The 23,130-nt window shown below is 41.9% G+C and overlaps 1 protein-coding gene across 2 annotated transcripts in view; it reads right to left on the reverse strand.

Annotated features, from left to right (window-relative positions):
- Nucleotides 1-23,130, reverse strand: part of grin2aa (glutamate receptor, ionotropic, N-methyl D-aspartate 2A, a) — a 157,421-nt gene that overhangs the window by 128,725 nt on the left and 5,566 nt on the right. The window contains exon 2 of one of the 2 annotated variants that reach the window (XM_069149718.1): nt 16,317-16,820. In XM_069149718.1, coding sequence (XP_069005819.1) covers nt 16,317-16,817 — 501 coding nt within the window. In that variant the 5' untranslated portion in view covers nt 16,818-16,820. Of the gene's footprint in view, nt 1-16,316; nt 16,827-23,130 lie in introns of those variants that run through there. The other variant, XM_069149716.1, reaches the window with a different exon arrangement.

The following is a 23,130-nucleotide window of genomic DNA, read 5'->3' on the forward strand; positions in this document are numbered from 1 at the left end:
TTCAAAGGTACACAGGGAAAAGATGAGGTAGTTGGGAAGATAAACATCTTCCTCAGACGCAGATTAATATTTAAGTTATGAAAACAAACTCTACATGACAAAAACTACAATTTACTAGCTTAACGTCTAATGAAAAATGAACTTCCGTGGCCTCTGCAATTTACGTAAACGTCAGCAAACATGTCACAACTCTGAACTCCAGGCTTATAGAAAATGTCGAGTTCCTACATCGTGAATACCATGAGGGGGCTGCTAATATGGACTCTTCTCGTGTGTGACCCTATTTGAACACAGCACAACTCCTTCCTTTTTTTTTTTTCTTCAAAATAAACATCACAGTCCTTCCTACATGACAGTGAACATTGGCACTGGACAGCATTGGTGTACCACATGATGGTCACATGTACATTTTATTCTCTTTTATTTTTCTTTCTGTGGTGAGGCAAATCTCAGTACGAAAGCCTTGTGTTGTACTGCTACCAGCTGCTGTGGCTCTGGACAAAATATGACTGCAACCCCTACCCTGTATCTTTAAATAACCAGCCACCGGGTCTAATATCCCCATTCTCGCCACAAATACTATGGACTCACTCTCGCTGTCTCTATATCCCTCTCTTTGTCTCATTCCCTCGCTGTCTCTATATCCCTCTTTCTCTCAGGTGTTTCAGCAGGTAAAAACCCCATTTCCCTGTTCCCCTTAGGGAGCGCTGACCTAACTGTCGGTGCTCCCCGGAGCCCCAGCTAACTCTGCAGACCCATTTGTCAACGTTGACCCTGAAACACTCCCTCTTTCCATCCCCCTTCCATCCGTCTTCCCTCCCTACCCATTCTCTCTTCTTCTAGTACTTCAGCTATTTTTAAATCCTACCCACATGTCTCACTGTATGCCTGTCCTCCCGAAAAGAAGCACCAAAAGCTGGATGAGATGGACAGAAAGAAGGAGGGGGGATTAAGGGAAAAGGACAGAAACAGAGGGAAGAGAGGAAGAGACAGACAAAGAAGGATAATGCTGAAACTGAAGGGAAGAGGAACACAAAACCAGAACGTTTAAGAACCGACGCTAAAATAATCGACTATATAAAGGTCCATTTCAAAATGTCAGTTCATCTTTAAAACCCAATTTGACCTGAGGCGCCCTCTATTGTCTGAAAACAGCCTCCTAAAGCCAGAGGGTTTTCTCAGAAAAACCTTCACAAAAAGTTCACTGAAACCTGTTTTTGTTAGCCTCCACAGCAGATAGAAACATCAAATAAAAAACATTTCCGGGCTCAAAACTTTTCATTGGAAATAAATGCATTTGCCCTTGTGTTCATTAATTTAAAAAAAACAAAAACAAAACAACAACAATAACAACAACAATGCACACACACACACACACAAAAAAATGTAATTTTCTTTTTGTAAAATCCTTGAATATGGCTGGACCATGTATGAATTCCTTGAAATGAGGGTTTTTAATTTGAAATTGCTACAAGAAGTCGCAACATTCGGCCAAGCAATGACGTAATGTCACACTCAAAATAATGTTCGTGTACAGACTCGATGCACTGTCTGCAGCCACTGACGACAATATGTGGCCTTATCAAAACCCGATCATGTTGCATCTGGCTCCAAAGGGAGAAGAATGCAAACGTCGCACCCAGTCTGAAAGGTATATGCACACAAATGTTACATCTTGTCCTGTGCCCCTTTTCCACTGTCTTTACCGGCTCGGCTCGACTCGCTTTTAGTACCCGGTACTTTTCTGGATTTCAGTTTCCACTGCAGATCGTACCCCCTGAATGGGTTACCAATGACAACATGGAATGTGAAAGAAGTCAATTATCATAAAGAACCACGAGAAACGTATTACCTGACTCTGCAGTTCCACACAGCTTTATGGACCATTTTAACATATTTCAGCTCATTATTTTAGATTCACAGCCCAAAACCTTATTGTTTTGGTTTAGTCTCACAATTCTAATGAATCTATTTCCCATCTGAAGCAGGCAGATATACTCGGCTAAAAAGCTCCAATAAACCCACAGTACAGTATTTGCCCAGCACCAAACAGCGAACAATTTATCAACTGATTATCACAAATGAATGAAGCAGACATTTCATTAAAAAAAAAAGAGCTTAATAATACATTGTATCAGGAAAAACAAAAATGACAGACTATACAGCTGCATCTGGTCATTCTGAGTACCTAAAGCATGAATCTGAGGGTCACAGCTCACAGAGGTTGCATACAGTAATTACAGTAGGCAATGGGGGAGTTAATAGGATGCGCACTGACTTTTCTCAGCAAAATCCTTATCGCTAATAACCACACTATCAACTTAATTAAAGAGTGCTTTTTTAAAAGCCCTTCAGCCTTGCTCAGGTTTTTCTCGCTCCTTCTTATTCTATCTTTAACTCGCTCATTTGTGCCCATTTCATCTCTTTCTCTCTCTGTTGCTTTTTCAAGGAGAAAGCTGTTGAGTCACTCTTTCGTTGTCCCCATTCTCCTCCCTCTATCTTTGAAGTCAGCTGAACTCCGCAACACTTAAATCTATAAGCGAAGAGTTCGCCGCACTATGTCGGTAACATGATGAGACACGACACTTTAAGGACTACATATTAAGGACTCCGCAGTTAAAAGAACCAAGAGTGCCGGGACAAGTTGCAAGTGCCCTGAAAACTAAAAATAGTTCTCCCCCCGAAAAAGTCATCATTCACTGCAGCATTTAAATCGGTCAGACAAAAACGGAGAGCGACGCAAACCTGCATTAGAAGCTGTCCCTTCATTTGCATGCAGGGGACATGCCTCATATCTGAACACGGGCCAATGTAAAACTCTTAAAGCTAATGTGGGACAACAAGCCAAAGGATGGAAACCATCATGAGTGGAGAGTATTTATATTCTGTTACTTTTAGGGTTAGAAGTTTTCCATGTTCCAGATGTGGAGCCTGTGTAGCTTTCAGCAGGCCGTCAAACACAAGGACACTCAAGTCTCTTCAGGCTCGACAAGACCTCTTAAGTCGTCTTCCATGTTAATGGATGCAATGCAGCATCCTTCTTTCTTTTTTTTTTCAGAGCTGAAGTTTTAAGAGCAAAGTGCTGGCTGTACACTGTGTAGGCTGAGAAAGTGAGGGAGAGCGGCAGAGAGAGACAAATAAACTGAGTGTGCCGATAAAACATGAATAATGCCATTTTCCTGAGAGCCCCCCCCCCCCGCCCCCCGCGGTGCTCACAGCGTGTTCGCCGCTTGTCACACTGGGACATTCTTACAAGTCGCCCCGTTTTTTTTCTGCCCATCCATCCATCCGTCCTTGCGCCTGTCTCGCCCGCTACTTCAGAACAATTAAGGTTGACTTCATGCTCCCCGGGGCTTTCCGTCATAATGGAGAGACGAGTGAAACAAGGAAGAGGCTCGTCGGAGGGATATTTAATTCATGTCACTCTTGCTGCCTGCATCTCTACGTTCCCTGTCTTTTAGTACAGCTCACTGCCCCCAAAATGGTGCAGTGCTGGGCTAGGCTACACTCCGCTAGCGCTAAGGGAGAGACTATGGTCCATTTTAATGGAATTGTGTTGCTATGCCAGAGAGCCTCTACATGGGATGCAGGGAGCAGGCGAGAGAAGCAAGCCAGCCCTGTTCTAACGTGATTGTGCTTGTTCACTGCAGACACCACAGAGTAATGTAGCATCAGAATTTCTGCATGACTGTCTGTGTAAAGTAAGTACAATTGTGTTTTATATATATATATATATTTATGTACGTGTGTGTGTGTGTGTGTGTGTGTGTGTGTGTGTGTGTTCTTTTAAGTCAGAAATAGATGAAGCAAAAGAGAAGGGAAAGATTGAAAAAGCAGGGCCATTAAAGAAGGGAGCGCTGCATCAAACACTCAAAAAGCAATGGATTGCAAGGGCCATACATAGATTTGTTAAGTGCTGTGTGTGTGTGTGTGTGTGTGTGTGTGTGTGTGTGTGTGTGTGTGTGTGTGTGTGTGTGTGCACATGTGTGTGTACATAGAGGGAAGAGGGAGTGTAGGGTGCCGCTGTTGCCAACTCCTTTCGACACGGCTTCGATGCGAGGAGAAATCTCTCTTTACAATCTTCAAACACTTAACAGACATGATGGAAAAAGAAGGAGAGAGGGGAGGGCAGATAGACTTTCAAGATTAGATGAGCGACGCAGATGAGAGGAAGAGATGAGGATCGAAAGAAGGATGCTGCAGAGGAATGCAGGAAGACCTGGTTAAACAGAATAAAACACTGCAAAGATTCTGGTGGAAAAAAAAGATTTAAATAGGACAGCCTACACTATGTTAAAAAACTGTGTAATTATAGCCCCCAAATGAGACCTGACAGGATTTTTTTTTGTTGTTGCTATTTTACAATGACCTAATTGATTTTATAGCAGCTTTGTCTTCAATATGCGTTCCTTGTATACATTTTTGCTCAAACCCCCACCAGCAAAATGTCTCCCGTCTCATCCATCATCAGTTTCTCCCGCATTTCTCCCCGCGTCTCTCTCGGAATTCTGGTGGAGTGGGAGGTCCATTTTTGTGCAGCTCTTCTAATTAGATCAAACTTAAAGTAAGTGACTGTTGTCTGACCTCCCAGCACGGTGGATTTGAATTCAAATCCCAAAGCAGCTCAAAGAGAAGATATCGTAGCGTGGCTCAAAAAAGAAAAATAACTGCAGAAACAAGCCTGGAGAATGGACTGCACCAAAAAAATCCTGGAATAAGGACACCGCGCAGCACGAGCGAGAGAGAGAGAGACTAAAATGTGACAGCACATGTGAGATAAAGATAACTGTGTCTGCATGCGTTGCACCACTCATCCACCCACCAACTTGTGCAGCATAATCAAGCCTTACTGCCAACAGAACAGATAGTTAACAACTAAGCACCTGTATTAAAGGCTTATTAATTATGTTTTGGTCTAAATCCTTAACACTCCATCTGACTTAAAAGAATATTAGACAACACAATTCCTAAAACAAAAACTACCCAGATACCTATTTTTGCAATGCGGCAAATAAACACAAATATGGTACCAATACCAATGTGCAATATCTGAGTCAAATATACCTGAATTTGACTATGAATTCAAAAGCAAAAGCAAAAGCAGCATCCGCTAATACAAGATAAGTGTATTCTTTTCCTCTTTAAACCCTCATAAATCTAAATACCAAACCAGACAAAGTTAGCATCACTAAAAATGAAAGTTAGCATCCCTTTGTGGCACTTTCACTGTTGCGGCTTTGTTTGTTTAATTTTGTGTCACAATCATAGCTTAAATATAAAAGTAGATGTAGCTTCCGCATCTGACAAATGAGGTCAATGCAGAAGTGCCATGAAGTGCAGTACCACCGAGGGTCACCAGGCGTTGGCTCCAAGAAGGCTCCGGGTCCCGAGACTCACATTTGACTCAAGTCAATATTTTTTTAAGATTATTTTGGTGTCAATCGTTAAAGTCACTCCTCCTTATTAAGTTTTTAGCAATCCTTTTGAAAATAATCACATCATATTAGGACTCAAAAAGTGGTATATTTGGGGGAGTGTCTATTTGATTGACAGGCCAGTGGGCATGTGGGCTGGTGTGGTTCCCAATTAATTGGGTTCCCAATCAGATTGAGTCAGATCCACCGCTTGCTCCGCCGCAGCTCGTCCAAATATGATCCGAAATAGCAAGATGGCGACGGACGAAATGCCGGACTTTCAGCAAACCAATGTGTGACATCATGGTTAGTTTCTCCTTGATCGCGATATAATCTAATTAAATAACTAGATGTTATCAATGTTTTACAGTAATTAAGACACAAAAAAGAGGAAATGGGGATTCTAGTATAGCAGATAAGATTGTCCAGAAGTCTACTTTGATAAACATTTGGACTGAAAAGACAGAACCACACATGAATCGCATTAAATAAAAGGGAGAAGTACTGTATAGGCTTTAAAAGTACAATTTAAGATATGAATATGAGAATTGGCAAGTCACCCACAGGTCTTTTTGAGGATCAATACATAGATGGAATCATAAATATGAAGGGGGCTTCAGTTGCAGGCCGATGGCGGCGCTAACTTTGTAACCACTAACACTACCAGAAAATCTTTGTCAACTCCTTAACAAGCTATCAATCTAAATCTCCCACCCGATTGTCAGGGAGGATGAAATCAGTAGGGTGAGGCAATTAGTGTTACAAACACATTCATGTCAACCTAAATAAGGGATCATGTCAGCGTCCCTAAGGGGGAAAGTTAGCTGATATTTATCTGTACGTATCTGAAGAACATGAGTGACAGGAGATGGCAATAATAAAGTCTGAAAAATCAACCTTTCACTCACATCTCTGTCTCTCTGCCACCACTATAACTGTGACCGACATGTTCTCCTCAAAGATGCTTCGAGTTAATAACTAGCTGCTGCTCATAATGAACCAGTTTGCAGTGTGTACGGAGAATTAAAGATCCTGGAGGTTTTGCAGCTTCAAATGGAGTGTAGACAATTTCACCACTAAATGTTTCTTTGAAAGCTTTTCAATGACTGAGGCTTCTTTTTTTTAAATTTACACTCGCGCTGATGCAATTGCCTCGTGACACAAAGATGAGGAGTGAAAAGACTTTCGCAGCCAGCAACTGCATGCGTTTGTTATCTGTATATTAGTCAGGATTAAGCAGAGATGACAAAATTCTTCCCTCCAAAGCTGTGATAGCCGTGTTATTCTCTACGTGCCTCTTCAGTGTCTCGGTTACCGAGCTTATGCTATATTTATTGTAGGGTTTTTGTGCCGGCTTATGGCTGCTGACAAGAGTCGAGTCAGGCAGATCAGAAATTCAATTTACTGCTGAAACACTCGGGCTAATCAACAAGAAACACTAAAACAGATAGATAGACAGACCCACCCCAAAAAAAATTCTCACACACATTAGTCAGACAGTCACTCATACACGATAACACAAACGCAAAGGCAAACAGACAAGAGGATTAGCCTGATGTTAGCCAGCCTGTTGTTTGCTTATCCTTGTAACGACACCACAGAGTGACAAAACATACACGCACAACAACACTTGTGCAGTAATAATGGCACCGGCTCCAAACAAATTGTTTGAATAGATGTGAACACAGCAGCGTCGCACTCTGCATGCAGATCCAGATGATGGGCCCTGATCAATTCCTGCATGTCGCCATCCGTCAAAAACATGCTGAGATGAGACTGTGACTCGTTCAGCGGCGGAGAAGAGGAAGCGGCAGCACGAGGAGGAAATGCCGAAGATGAAGTGCGTAAGGAGATTAAGACTAGAGTAAATGTCTACACGGGGGTGACATTAAAATCAATTTATATTCGCTTTTCGCGATCACATAACACAGTGTTATTCCTTCCATCCTGTACGTTTGTCAATTAAGTAAAGAGAGGAAAAGATGCTTTGGATAGTGGGGGTCGTAACTTTTATTTTTACCGTGCCAGGGCTACCCATCAATTGATTTTATTTCAGAAAAAAGGGCTTTTACTGCTCCTGCCCCGGCTCGTCTACCTGACTACAGCCGCTGCTGTTAAACTGTTCTGCTCTGTGTGCTGCTGCAATCTCCTTATAAACTGCCATTGTTCCTTAGGCAAAAGCTGAGGCTCTGAGACAGAGGGAAAGAGACATATTTACTAAGAGAAAGAGAAGGAGGGGAAAAGAACTGAAGAGAGACAGGAGAAATGCTCCACCAGGAAGAGTGCAGGGGGAAGAAGGGAACTTGATATGCACAGGAAAACTAGAACTATGTAGCACAAACACAACCTTCCAAGACTTTGGAACACATGTCATCAGGGAAAGCACGACAGAGGGGAGAGAAAAAAAAAAAAGGGGGGAAATATACTCACAGAGCGAGCTAACAGCTCTATTTCCTCTAGTCCCACATATTCATCCAAATCGATTCCTTTTGAGAAGTGAGAGGCCATTTCTCATCTGCAAGACAGCTGCATCTCGCTATTGGAATAATACACACATACAGTAGATGGGCGCTCGCACACACACACACACACACACACACTTAAGTGTTTTCATATTTACGGTCACATTCAGACGTGTTCACACAAACACTGTACAGTGAGAAAACAAAATAAGGAGTTAACAAGTAAAGTGTCACAATGAGAATCTCACTGGAGGACAGTCTTACCAACGTAATAAGTTATCTGACAACACCACAGTGATGTCATTATTGCAGTCCCATCAACACACACACACACACACACACACACACACACACACACACACACACACACACACACACACACACACACAAGTGTTATGGATGGAGAGGTGAGCGACAAAGCAACAGACGCAGTGGTGCAGCAGGCTGAAGACGCTCTAGTTAAATGACAGTGTGCTTCAAGCCACACAAAAACAGAAAGTCTCCACGCTGTAATTGGACAAACTCATAAATATCATAAAATGCTATTTCTAAACACTCTCTCAGCCGCGCTCTCCTTCCCTCCCAAACACTCTGATTTGCTATTTGACACAAGCAGGCAGCCAACATCAGAGAGCTTCTGTGTGTGTGTGTGTGTGTGTGTGTGTGTGTGTGTGTGTGTGTGTGTGTGTGTGTGAGAGAATGCGTGTGTGCGTAATTATACCGCCTGAGGGAGGACAACAACAGGGATGGATGAATAATGTCCTTTGATCAGAGTAACACCACACACCCACAAATCTACTACATTAATGCTGGAAGTTACATCAGGTGTGTGTGTGGTTAGTTGGTAAAAGAAAGAAACAAAAAAAACGTTCAGCCACTAGTCTCCGGCCACCAGCTGCCATGACATACTCGCACATCAAGTACAGGCACAAACACAGGGAGCGTAGTGCTGATATGAAGGACCAGGAAATACTGTTCACAATCCTGCGATCGATTGACAAATCTCACTATTATGGATCAATAAATTACATAAATACACTCGCGGCGCGTGTACACAGTTTGTGCGTCATTGTCTAATTAGTTGAATGGAAACATTGAGTAACGGTGGCTGATAGAGGGTTTCCCTTTGTACCACCATGCAACGCTGTCAGTCCCAATTATGGGCAGGGCATCCATCCAATGACAGTGTGTGCTTTACTTATAGATGACAGTGAGGTCAGTAGTCAGGGTGTTGGAATGTTTCACCACAAAAACTCACTCTGACCAGAAATACGCTGGGACATTCACCGCCACAATCATTATTTGTAGATATTCATTTGGTTAAAACACCTCAGCCAGGCTACAGGGAGATCTCGGATTCATTTAGGGATTTAAATTGGTTTGGTGTAGTTCCCACTATCGATAGTTTCCTCCAGTCTGAGAACAAAAAGACCCGTCGAGGCTAACTAAGAATGATTAAGATTAAGGACTCTCTCTTTCTTCCCCCCCAAAAGATAGCTAGCAAACTACCGGGCAAAAAATAAATAAAAAAATGTGTAAACACTTCTGCAAGTAAACAAACATAAAAACTTTTAGAGTGTCTCACATCTCCTTGGTTTGGTCCGGAACTTCAGACTTTTCAGTTTGGTCTGAACAGAATCAGCAGGTGTGAATGGCGTCTCGGACCAAAGTCCAGATCAGAGGACCACAATTTTGAGCGATCAAAAGAGATGGTCTCAGTCTTAATTGAACCATGGTCAGCTTTGTTTGCGGTGTAAAAACAATTTTTTTTCAAATGATTCGGTCTTTCGGATCAAATTCGGAAAAATTAGGCTGCATATCATCACTCAATAAACAGCAGAAGAAGGAAAATAACAGGAAAAAAGTACAAATGAGCTGTTGCAGCATATGGGAGAGTATTTAACTAACTTGGTCGAACAGAGAAATCAAAACGCTCTTCTTAGAGGAAAATAGGTGCCAGTCATAATGCTATGATAAAAGTAATAATATAGTGGCAATGTTACTTTTTTTTCCTCCATTACAAGTGGAAAAGATACTAGCCAAATAACGATACGCCGACGTCAGACACATGCCGTCTACAAACCAATCAATGTTAGGTGTGAGGTCGTAGGTGTGTCATGCAGAGTTCTTTAATGATCGCAAAATTGCAATGAAAAAACAAAACAAAACGAATCAAATGTACACAATGTAACAAAAACACGACTTTCACCTGGACTTTCAGGTGTGGAAATGCCTTTAAACTGACATATTTTCTGATGAATTTGACAGTGGTTAAATTAAAGCCTACTACCAACTGCTACCACAGTTTAAGTGTCAACCTCAAATGGTGAACGGACTTTGATCCAAAGTACAACAATCGAGCTTTCTTTTTGAGTTCATGTGGACAGCGGTAGGCGGGCATCGAACCACAGACGCTGCAATTAGGAATCTGCCTCCTGAGTCACAATGATGTCAAGAGATGGATTTGTCGCTCACCGCTGATTGATTAGGGGGAATAAAATGACACAAAATAACCTTCAGCCCAACGAGACGTCCACTAACATGACAACGCAACGTCAGTAATGGATGGAGTCGATTTGATTTCATTAGAGCACCAGGCTAAAGCGGCCTTCGTCTGACTGGCGTATGGGGGTGGTAGCGTGTGAGGAAGCCGAGTGCAGCTACAGGTAAAGACTTCACCTAATTCAAAACCAGTCCTTTCTTTGGATGGAGGCTCTTGAAGACGAATCTTAGGGTCTCACACTCACCCTTGAGCACTTGAAGAATAAGAAATATGTGATCCACTATGCATCAGGCACAATATTCCTTTTTTTGAATAGCTGAATAATTAATTAATCAACCTCTGTGAATGAAGTGTAATTTTTAAGTTGCTCCGGGGATGAATTCTGAAATAAAAGCACTGTGCGCGTGTGAGATCACTGAACAGAGCGAAGGCAGGAATGATGAGAAACCACACATACACACACACACACACACACACACACTCATGCCTCTAGTGTTACACTGCAGAGAAACATTAAAGAGCATCACAATACTTTCAGAGTCTTTGAACATTTTTTGTGTTATTCGGAAGTGTTTGTTTTTCTTCAAGAGGCAAAACAGAAGGACATCTCCCCATCGCTGCTGTTAACACATCTGGTGCAAACAGACCATGATATAATTCATGTGGCGTGGTCTTAAAAATTTTTTTTTAAAAAAGGAATAAAAAATGGGGACGAAGAAGAAAGAGAAAACAGCTGCAGCGGGAGAAGACGGATCCGAGCGGACGTGTTGATAGGCAGCTCTGAATCGGGGCAGGCAAGATTTAGGAATAAACAGATCAAAGTGTTTCGCGACCGACACAATCCAGTTGCCATTACTGACCTCTGTGCATGTCGACAAACATTTAGCATGAGAACTACATGAAGCCAATGAACAAGCCGGGACAGACATCCTCCCACACAACGACACCTGGGAAAGGAATGAAAAAGAAAGTCCATGCAGCACAGGAAGGGAAGAATAATGCTGCAAACAAAAGTAATACATGTATAAAGGTCAAAAATGTCAGAAATGGAAACAAAATAAAAGGTTTTGTACTTTTGTACTGTTTTTTTTTTGCTTGGGTGGTACATTCAAGCTGAACTGCTTAGACTGCAGCAAGGGAAGACATGTCTTTCCTTAATCAATAATGTATTCTTTTCAATACAGGCAAGTGTGCATTATTCAACAAAGGCTGAGCGATGAATGGGAGGGACTAACACAAGGAGATGCCGCAACTTTTATCTAATTAACAAACAGGAATGAAAGGCAGAGAGAAGGATGGAGAGATGGGATAGAGGGACGGCACGAGCAGACGGGAGGAAGACAGGAAGAAAGGAGAAGAAAGAGAAGATATGAGACGTATATACTTTTTTAATTTTTTTAATTTTAATGGGGAAGCTCTCTGATAGTATTCTCTGGAGGTTGATGTGGGAATGGCTTTGAATGGAAGTCATCAGCACCGAAAGATTTAGCCTCAAAGTGACAGGCAAAAAGGAAACGCGCACGCACACACGCCAGCACGTGCACACACACACACACACACACACACACACACACACACACACACACACATTAACATGCAAAGTAAAGGCATTAAAGCATATTTCTGCAGGGGAAATTTCACGCACGTCTATGCACACACAAGTACGAAGGCGTAATCGTGAATAGACAAACACCGAGGGTCTTACAAGGCATAATCATTGGAGGCGAGCTTCTCGTCATATTTCACATGAGGATTAGTGGAAATCTGCATGGAACAAGGCGGCACAAAGACTCCGCTACTTTAGAGGGGAAACGTATAAACTTTAACCTACAGAGGGTGAGGAGTTATATAAACTTTAAAGGAGGGGAGAGGACGGCACGCAAACACTACAAGGAAGAAGATTCACTAGTGAGGGACAAGATTCTTCTGAACACAATTCACTGTTGTTGTTTTTGTGTGAGGTGAGTATAACACACGTTGTGATTATGAATATGTAACAGAATCAGGACCTGTAATCATATCATAAATTCTGCAGTCCAGCATTTATTCCTATCACCTCTTTAGCCTTCCTTGACTGAACCTCCAACCTCAATTTCCTGATGTATAAGATTCTGTTGAACAACAACTGTGAGCAGTATATTCGACAACACAGGTTCGTCCTCTGCATACCTTCAAATCCCACTGGGAGCGTTTCCGAAGAGGAGCGTTTTGTCTGCCCGTTTTATCCTACTTCCTGACTACGTTATGTTTCCTTGACTGTTGTGCTTCTATCGTGAGTAAACGTGGTTAAATAGATTATTTTTTGTTCGTTTTGTATTTATTTTCACCATTACCTAATTTGTGCTGCAGCCTGCAGACAAAGTTAGCACAGCCAGCTGTGTTTTAGTCAATTTATTGTGTAATTATTTCACATATTGTGTCTGTAGTGGGAAGAGAACGCATTTCTTGTCCAAACTGAAAGACAGCGGGAGTGGATGGTGATGTAGTGATGTGTTTTATGACTAAAAGTTTGCATGTTGGTGTTTTATTTTGAATATTGACCGGATTCTCTTGGTTTTTCTCTGACTGACTTCCTGCCCGGCCGATCTGCTCTGTTCAGCTTGCAGCGGTCTCTGAGCGGCTTCCACCAAAATTAGACTAGCCGCCTATCTTCAGCGCTGCACTGCGGCAACCCGCATCTGACATGCGCTGCGGTGCAACTAGTGGGATGTGTAGCAACGACGCCAATTCACTCGGGCAGCCGTGTCGGAGACGTAACTCATCACAGACAGAACTGGTTGAAAATAGCTTTGAAAATCCTCATAGTACATTAACTGTTATCGGGTGAAAATATTCTGTATCCCTAATATGTCCAGAAAAAAAAAATGGACAAAAATTTGACACGCTGCAAATTGTCTTTTAACACATTTTGCGAGCCCGGGGGGGAATAAAAGAAAACGGTCACAGTTTTGTGTCTGAATTATCATGCATAAGTTACAAGGTTTTCATTTAACAGAAGCATACATTATATCTTAACCTCGAGCTATAAAAGAGCCTGTATAAGCACAATTGTGGTGAAAGGTAAGAGGCATGTGCACCTGGCATGAGCAGCATGCAGACAGGAAGCTCCAGATAAGGTGAGGCAAAACAAAGAGAAGACAAAATGCGGGGCTGAGCACTTTAAAGTGGATTATTTTTTCCTAATATGTTACCAAAGAGGAAACCGTGCTGCTGTCAAGGAGCTGAATCGCTGCTGTTTGAGTGACACTTCCTGACAGGGGAAATAACGTTTGCCTGTGCTCGTATGTTGTGGGGACATAAATCTATTTACACAATCACATTGTGGAGAACTGCCTCCCTTTTGAGGACAAAAATCAATTCCCCAGGACATAGGTGATTACATTAAGAAGACTTAGTTTAGGGTAATGTTAGGTTTAGTTTAGAATTAGGGCTAGGATTAAGATAGACATCGTTAAGGTTAGGGGTTTGAGAGAGTCTCCAGAAAATGAAAGTCAATGTAATGTCCTCTGAAGTGATGAAAACACAACTTGTGTGTGTGTGTGTGTGTGTGTGTGTGTGTGTGTGTGTGTGTGTGTATGCTCCTGAAATAGGTGGAGCTCGGCAGGTGCCAATCAGGACAGCCAGTAATTCCCTTCCCACTCAACATCACCTCTGGTCAAGATGAGGGATTATCCCTCACCCTTTCGTTCCTCTATTCCAACGCACACCTCCCCCCCCTCCTCCTCCTCCTCCAGCGCTTATCCTCTTCTCCCCTTCCCTTCCCTCCCCTCTCTTAAAAAAGGTGCCACATGTAGCATTACAGGATCAATCACAGCAACCTGAAGAGATTTGTATATTTACAGTAAACGAACAAGAACCTCGCTGAGAGGCTCTACTCTTCTACATGTTTTATTGCGGGTCACAGCGTCAGATTTGGTGGGAAATCAGACAGAAAGATGGCTTTTAGGCATGAAATAGGAAGAAGGATGCTGTTTTTCTGATGAAGAGTTATGATTCTGTTAAACAACAGGATCTTGAGCAAAGAGAGAGGTGTTTACAGAAACATATATCCTCGGGAAAGTAGCAGAAAAGACAAACACAGACCCGGGGCGCTATAGGTTGGGGGAATTTTCTTCTTCCGACTTCATGGCCCTCGTGTTTCTAAATCCACTGGATTTAGAAGTGTGGTCGTACTGTTGAGAAACATTAGCACTAAAAAAACAAGTCATGATCGTTTCATTTATTTACAGTAATTAAACCGAGGTACTGCATCACCAGCTACATGAGAATGACATATTGACCTTTAAGCATCCTTAATGCTGGTCTGATTAACATACTTTCCAGTAAGCAGGGGTGGAATGAATGAAAAATGTATCTCATTTAATTTGTGAAAAAAAACCTAACGCTTACTTTTTATAAAAATCTGTAATTTTACTTCTACGTGAACATTCTTTAAAATCTCAAATCATTTGAAAGAAAATCAGTGAAAACTAGCTCCAGCGAGCTCCGTGTCCGGAGAGGTGACACCCTCAACCTCCCTCAGAGAACATCTATAAAAGAATGAACATCTAAATGTGTGCAAATGTACAGCATGTTCACTGGCTGAGTGTCAGAGGGCAGCGAGGGTAAAGTCATACCTGAGGCTCGCAGTTTGTGAACGATAGAAAAAAATGCAGTGCAATTGTCACTCACTGTCCAGAGGTGACCATCCACAGGAACACATTTTATATGTGCACAGGTCTCTTTTCACTTTAATGTCTGTGTTCATCTAGTGCAGCTGCTCTGAACTTTATCATGTCTATCCATCTCTGCATTGTCAGCTTTACATTTGTAGAAGCTGCAGGTTATTGGATTTATGTTGCTTAATATTGCTTTACAAAATTGATATGGGAACCTCCTTTAGTGGTTTTGTCCTCTTTTCTGGTGAATTCTAGGAAGGCTAAACTGAGGAAGGTGGTATAATATTTATAACTAATAATCAGGCTGCAAATTGCTAGTCTATAAAGAACAATTAACTGTTTATTTTGGACATTAGGACTTGGTGTGGTTGGTATTGGACCTGGATGATGTTCTGCTTCAGGAGGGGTTGCACTGATATTTCATTGCATTATTTTGTAGCCTGAATGTGTTCTTTACTTCAGTTCAATTGTCATTCCTGCTAGTAAGCCTTCTTTGATCTTCTGGGCAAATACCACAGTTAAGAATATCCCCATTGTGACACTGACGAATTCCAGGAGCTCAGCACTGACACCAGAATCCACACAATCACGCTCCGTTCGTCGGCTCCCATTCAGGGTTCAAAGTGATTGGCAGGCGAGGGGGCATCGCCTATTCAAAGGAGGGAACCAATCAAGACTCGTGTACCTTGTCTGAGGGAATCCTACACAATGAGTGGAGATTTCCCAGATTACAGCTCCCTGCACCGCACAGTTGGTGTTATGGACTACGACAACACCCACTCCTTTTATATTTCCATCTCCTCGCTCTTCTCTCCTTAGTCACCGCATCAATTCTTCTGGCCTTCCTCCTGTCCTCCACTTGCTTTTCAAATACTTTCTTCTCCAGACTTTCTTCTTCCACCCATTCCTCTAACACCTCTCTGCAGATACTTACCTCATCCTCCTACCCCGCTATCTTCCTCCGCAACATGTCTTTCTACCAGCGCTAGCCAGGTTCCACTCTCTGCCTTTTTTCTCTAGAAACCAACTGCAGCGATATTTTGTAAGGTACAGTTAACAGCTAAAACTTATCCGCAGTTGGTAAGAGTTTGATTTTACAGGCTTGTTGACAGCAGCAACAGGAAAATATGTAAAGACAAAACTTTGGTCGAGCCACTCAAAACCAAGTAATCCGACAAACTTTGTTCATCCATTCCGTCCATACCCGACCTTGCATTTCACAACATTCATAGTCACACATTCTTCCACTAAATCACCCACATTCATGACTCCAACATACCTTATCAGCCATGATCATGGACGACCCCCCATGAATGCCCAGGATGGGTATGAGCGTCTGCGAGGAAATAAAATCCAAAATCTGGGCAATGGCCTCCTGGTCGGTGCCATCCCCGAAGATCACGCCGTGGATCTTGGTCCCAGACATCAGGTCGCACATGTGGGTGATGATGCTCTTCGGGTCAGTTTCGTTGACCAGCAGCGTGACCACATTGACGTCGATGGGGTCCTCTTTGCTCCACAGTGCCCGGATGTCCCGGTCAGAGATGTAACGCGTGCGTCCCAGGATCACCGCAATGTTCAGGACCGGCACTTTTTCCGAGCCGCCTCCACCTCGCTGCTTTTGAGCCGCCGCGGGGTCGGCAATCAGGGTCACCGCCACCATTAGAGCCAAGGAGAGCAGCACGCTATTACTTCCACTGCTACTGCTACAACCGCCGCTCCTTCTACTCCTCCTCTTACTCCTTTTGCTGCTGAGGGACATACTGCCAAACCACTTCATCCCCTGCATGGAGGGAAGATGAGGGAAGACAGAAGAGATGAAGACAGATCAAAGAGTGAACGAGAATGGAGAGAGAGGAGTGGAAAGAGGGAGAGAAATAGCAGTGAAGATAAATTGTTAATGCACACCTCTTAAATCCCACACATTCAGGTAGCAACTACCTCATTTCATTCCAGTTCTTCTCTGTAAATTTATTAAAAACATAAACCTTGAAAGGAGGAAGATGGCCTTGGGAGGAAGTTGCGGAGGGGTGAGAGAAAAAGAAGATGACTAACATTATACACTTCATGGTCACGACTGCTAGGAATCAGATGATTCAGGAGCAAGCTGTGCTGTTCAGAAGAGGCAAGCAGACATTTATAATGTCTGAAACGCCAAAGTTTTAACAAAAGTTGACACAAGTTGGAGGGGATTCTAGGAGTGTCAGGAACAGACAAACACTACCGAACTTTTATTTACTTGTGGTTCCATTTGCAGTGTTGTACAAGGCAGATAAATAAAGGTGTGTGTGCGCGTGTGTGTGTGTGTGTGTGTGTGTGTGTGCACGCACGAGAGTGACATAATGGTGGACAATTTGGGTTTCATATTATGGTGTGGAAGTTTTTCTCATATACAGTTTGGGGAAATGTTTCAAGCATTATAACCCAAAGTATGAGGTGTAATGATAAAGTTGAGAGACTGTTCTTGTTGCTCACAAACAACGCAGCACAGTAAGGCACACAGAGCAGGAGTAAGTGTCCCAAGTTATGTCGCTTGTTCAACATCAGCACTGGTACGTACGCATTTGCGATTTCACCGTGGACTTCGGCAAAGAGTTCGAGTTTAGAATTAAGCTCTGGAAATTGGCAATGGTGAACCTTGAAACGTTTTAGAAAATCTAAAGCAATGAAGCAGTGACCTGTCCGAGGTGTTTTGAATGAAAGTTGCATTTCAAGAGGGGCAGAACGTCACTGTCCAAGACCGAGGAAGGAATGTCAGGTCTGGAGCGAAACTGAGTGGGTTTTCTTTAACATTTGCATTTACTGTCAGAGTAGAAGTGTGAGGTGCATTGTGAATGTGTCCCTCAGGATCAAACTACCAACACCTCACACTTCTACTCTGACAATCCACGGCGTCCGGGGGAAAACATTTCGTGTAAACGGTCTGAATTTGGGCACAATGGCACTTGGGTTCTCCAACATTGTAATGCGCACACTCACAACATATTGAAAAAGTGCGACTTTAAAGCCCAAAATAACACAATTTCCACACCCCAACACCACTCAATCAGATTTTGCAACCGTTTTCTATTCCCCAAAGATTTGACAAGAAAATTGAGGGGCTTCTCTGCGCGAGTTTCAAGTCCTTGGTGAAATTGTAAATGTGCATGTAACTGTGGTAACAAAAACATGTGTAACACAGGTGCTGATGCTGATCAATTGAGGGAACTTGAAATAGTTGCTAGGATTGTCACTTTTTTCTTTTGAAACTTGAAAATTCATTCGAACGTAATTAACATTCTGTAATAACCCAGGAAAAGGAACAATCTCTGAACTTTTTGAATGCACCTTGTAGTTTAATTGTATTCTAAGCCATGCGAACGATAAGGCTTACAAATTTTATTATCATCCTCACACTTAGATTATCACCTTTGCTTTTAGTGCTACTTGGACTATGAACACGATAAACATTACACCGACTAACATAAAAAACTCAGAGTACTGCAGTGCCTGCAGCGTCATAGAGCTGCTTGAATGGCTTAGTCTAGTTCCTACTGCAAATAATCAGCATTTCAAATTTGGACAAACTCAAAGACCCCGAACAGGAGTCCAAAAATGAATCAAATTTGTGTCCTCACTACACTAATCCTACTTTCATGGATTCAGTTGTGTTAAAATGAATGCATAAGAGTTAAACAGTGCACAAAGGTAGTAGGTGCCACTGTCATACCAAGGCTTTGGATTTAGTGCCTCATGGAAGGGACACCCTTTGGCAAGCACAATGCTGAGGTTGTATGACAAGAAGTGACATTAACAAATCTATTCTCAACCATCTAGAAACACTGATGTGAATGGGTAATAAAACAAAACAAAGCTAAATAGTGTTTTTAATGAAGTCTGCTGCACCTGTCTCATCTCGCTGATGTTGGTTTGAGCAGCTCTTCCTTATATTCATGAGATCCTATGAACAGAGTGGTGACACAGCTGTCAGATACACGCACAGATCAGTTTGTTTCTGAGAGGTAAGTAGGACACAAATTACATAAAGGCTGAAAAGAACAGGCTAATATAAACCAAGTGAGTGCTATAAATAGCTTGGGATGCAAGATAGTGTTCTCTTGTGTTTTTGAAGTAGCACTGCCTTGGACATGGGGATGAACATTTATGTAGAATAATGTGTACAAACAGCATTAGTGAGTAGAGGTAAGAAGGTGATGATGGTGGTTGCTCTGTACCAATCAAACAGAAAAACAGTGACATCATCCCATCGTCATCACAACCTATACGACCCCTCGCCCAGTAGAGAGAGCACTGACTGGCCTCCTTGGACACCATGTGCTCAGAGAGCATAAAAGAGAGCATGTGTCATAAGATATATGAGCAGGTGTGCTGAACAGCAGAGCGTGAGCGAAATCATAAGGGCATGAAATACATGGTCACATAATGTGACGATTTATGGATTTGCTGACAGGACTCCATGTTTTTTTTTCACCGACCGTTGATTCACAGGAGTCGTCGTTAATTCTGCCGCTGTTCAAGGCAGATTTAAGCTCTGGGAATGCAAGTTCAGAGGAAACTTGTCGCATTTACAACGTTCCTGCACATTAACATGAGTGACGAACAACAGGGTGAAAAACATAGCAAGACATCCACGTGTTGCCAACCACTGAAGCACATTGTCATATAGGCAGATGGCAGAATAGAGTGACAGATGTTTCTTTGTCAGTTTGTTTCTTTGTTAACAATATATTCAACAGAGTAAATGGTCTTTGGTGCAGATCTGGATTGATGAGAGGAACCTCACAATTACCAGCGTTAAAGCGTTTTTTGCTATTTTTTTTTTTTTTATGATCTTAATGACGTACTCGCATTATTATATTTATATATTATTGCTGTGTGTATGTGTATTTGGATGCAGTCCTGGAACTAAATGCAAACAATAAATGTATATTTTCACTATTAGAATAAAACACTGAGTAAAACATGAGCAGGAGTATGTACTCTGATCTCAAGCTTTGGTCTTTTTGCAGGTTGTGGTGTGAAGCATCCACCTGTTCCAAATTATTCTCTGTGTCACATACGCCTGCCAACTGCTGTTTAACGAGCCCTGTGAGTTTCTCATTCGTCATCAACTTTTCGATGAGTCTTCAAATCACAATACTTTTGAGATAAGAAATAACATAAAATACTTTTTTATTTTATAAAATTGCCCGTGAATGTTCAAACCTACAGAGAAAGAGAGGAAGTAGTGTCTGCATTGTCTATTTCCAAGTATGATGGTGGTTTTAGATTATTTTCTGTGGGCTAGGATTTGTCATACCTTGTGATTTTGTAATGAAATTGAGACTCCACTGGAAGGCTCCATTGTGAGCTGAATAATGCATGTGGGCTCACTGTGTCATCCTGTGTTTTAAAAACAAGCAGAGGACTGCTTGTCCCCCCTGCCCAACTAACCAGAAACACTGTTTGAAGAGACTGGAGGATGAATCATCCAAATCTCAGTCCATTCTCTGTGGGAAGAGCACTGATGCCTAATGGATTCCTAGTGTCTCTGTCAAGAAGTCGTCAGATTCCTTTACCAAAAAGCTGTAGGATTACTTGGAGGCTTGCGAAATAATTTAATTTTAAAGGACGGGCATGTATTTGCATTGCAGGCATTGACTGCATCATACCTCCACACTAGTCAAGTGATTATCTCTCTCCTGATTCACTTTCATGTATTTCCACATGTTCACGCTGTAACAGAGTGTAACAGTCTCTTGTGCTGCTGATCAATGAACAGCTTCCAAAGCAGATATCCAGGATGTCCAATGTAAAGTCCAACTTTCTTTGGTTTGTTATCTTTGTAGCCTCAAGTTTGGCATTTTGGCTGACGCCATCTTGTTTTTTTTGAGCCAGGAGTGACCATATTTGGTCGAGCTTTTGTTTTCTTGAAATGCCCATCTAGTACATACATGTTTTTCTTATGTGTTGTATGAATTGAGGAATGGATGGCTACTAGACCACAGAAAAACCTGCAGTATCCTACTTGCAAAGTGTTTTAGAGAAAACACACATGCACACAAACAGTTTTCACTGTTGGTAGCCACAGTAATCGTGTTTGGCAAAACCTGAGTTATAAAAAGGGGTCAAACTGGCACCAATTTGATGTAAAATGGTATTTATAGTAACAAGCGAGTCCATCGCTGACAAAATTATCCTTCACTTCCAAATTGGTGGTGTGAAAATCTGACGAACAAAAGAGTACATTTTTTCCCCTCTTTTTCCTTGTCTCAACTCTAGAGCATTATGGGGTTATTTTTGAAACAAGGAAGTGGCAGTAAAAAAGCTTAAAAAAAAAAAAAAAAAAAAAAAACAGGAAGTCAACGCAATGCAGCGAGAAAAAAAGAAGTACTATGTCTAGAAAGAGAGAAAGAATGACAGGGGGAAAAGAGAGAGAGAGCAAGAGAGGACGCCTCCCCAGCCAAATCGTATTGGGCAGTTTGTCGTCACACAAAAGCTACCGTTTCCTGGCACCACAACAGTAAATGATGTTTGGCAGGCACATCCATACTACTGGCTACAATTCACACACACACACACACACACACACACACACACACACACACACATCTTTCCTACCTCACACAAGGCACAAAACAAACACTCTATAATATCAAGTCTTTCAAAATATAATTCTCACTGATGAATTTATAAGAAACTGAAATACATTTGTTTGATTGCTTTTTTAAATTCTTCCCTGAGTGTTCAATCAGACAACACACTCTATACACATACACACACACACACACACACACACACACACACACACACACACACACACACACACACACACACAATCCAGCAGTAAAATCTCTTGCTTTACCATTGCCACAATTCCCACATGGCTTTGCCATCACAAAGCCCATGCTTTAGATCCATACAAAACTAGGTTTCACGAGTTAATAATTCAACAGCAGTCTCTTTACATGATGATTAATATGATTGCATTTACAGCTGCGGTCACATTTGTTCTTCCTTCTATCTCCCTAAATTGCATTAAAGTTAAATTAACATAGTGTACACATTCTATGGCTATGATTTATTTACAGTCACGGTCAGAATGGCTGAAACCGAGGATGATAAGTGTATGTTTTACTGTGCAACGGCCCAGAGGACGTATGTGTGCATATATACTGTATATCCACATACCTTCTAGTTTATAGAAAACTATCCTGTAATATATGTTTTTTTTCATCCCTCACTAGCTCCTCCATTACTCAACATTCATTCAATGCCCCTTCATGTATCTGTCCATCCTTCCTTTTATCATTCCTTCTGCTTTCATCCGTCTATCTTTCTTCAACCTTCAACCATTTGCTACCATATTGCATCGACTTAAAAACTACTCAGTCCTCCGGGGTATCTCTCAATTTCTCTCCGGGGCTTTTCAAACCTTGAGGTACTCTGTGTATCCTCAAAACCACCCCTCTTTATCCGTCCTTTTTTTTTTTTTCTTCCTTCCCATTTCATGTGCTCACCTTTCCTCTGCCAATCTCTCCATCCATTTATGGATGTTGGTCCATTTCATAGCAAAGTTCAACCGATGTAAACAGAGGATATTTGGTTCAACCAAACGCTGCCAAAATTGTAACTGTGTAATATATATTTCAGTTAATTACTGTTCTGTTAATATACTGAACAACGTTCACCAAAATGACTATCAGAAGAGCTTAGATGGGATCTCACTAACAGGTGCAGACATGTGCCAGAAATGCACAATCACCCACTTCACCAATGCAAACTGCAAATTTGTATCAAGAAACAAAATTAACAATTTTACACTCTTTTAAACATTCCTTTGCTATCTAGGCAGGTTCTAATTAGGAAAAGTGATTCGAAGGTCTAAGTCTCGATCCCAGTTTGTTCAGCAGCCTCTTCCTACCAGCTAACTACCAACAATTTGTTTGAGTTATTTCATTGTTCGTTGTTTACTGGCTTTGGATATGAGCAAATGGCCGAGTGTCTGCATCTGCTCCCTCACGCCTGTTACAGTTGAATTGTACTGTAATGCACATCCACCTTCATCACCCCTCTTTCCATCTTTTATCTGTTTTTCCTGATCTATCCTTTAG

The sequence above is a fragment of the Embiotoca jacksoni genome, unplaced genomic scaffold (assembly GCF_022577435.1).
Source record: "Embiotoca jacksoni isolate LCO1_2020_lvr unplaced genomic scaffold, fEmbJac1.0.p SCAF_15, whole genome shotgun sequence".
NCBI lineage: Eukaryota > Metazoa > Chordata > Actinopteri > Embiotocidae > Embiotoca > Embiotoca jacksoni.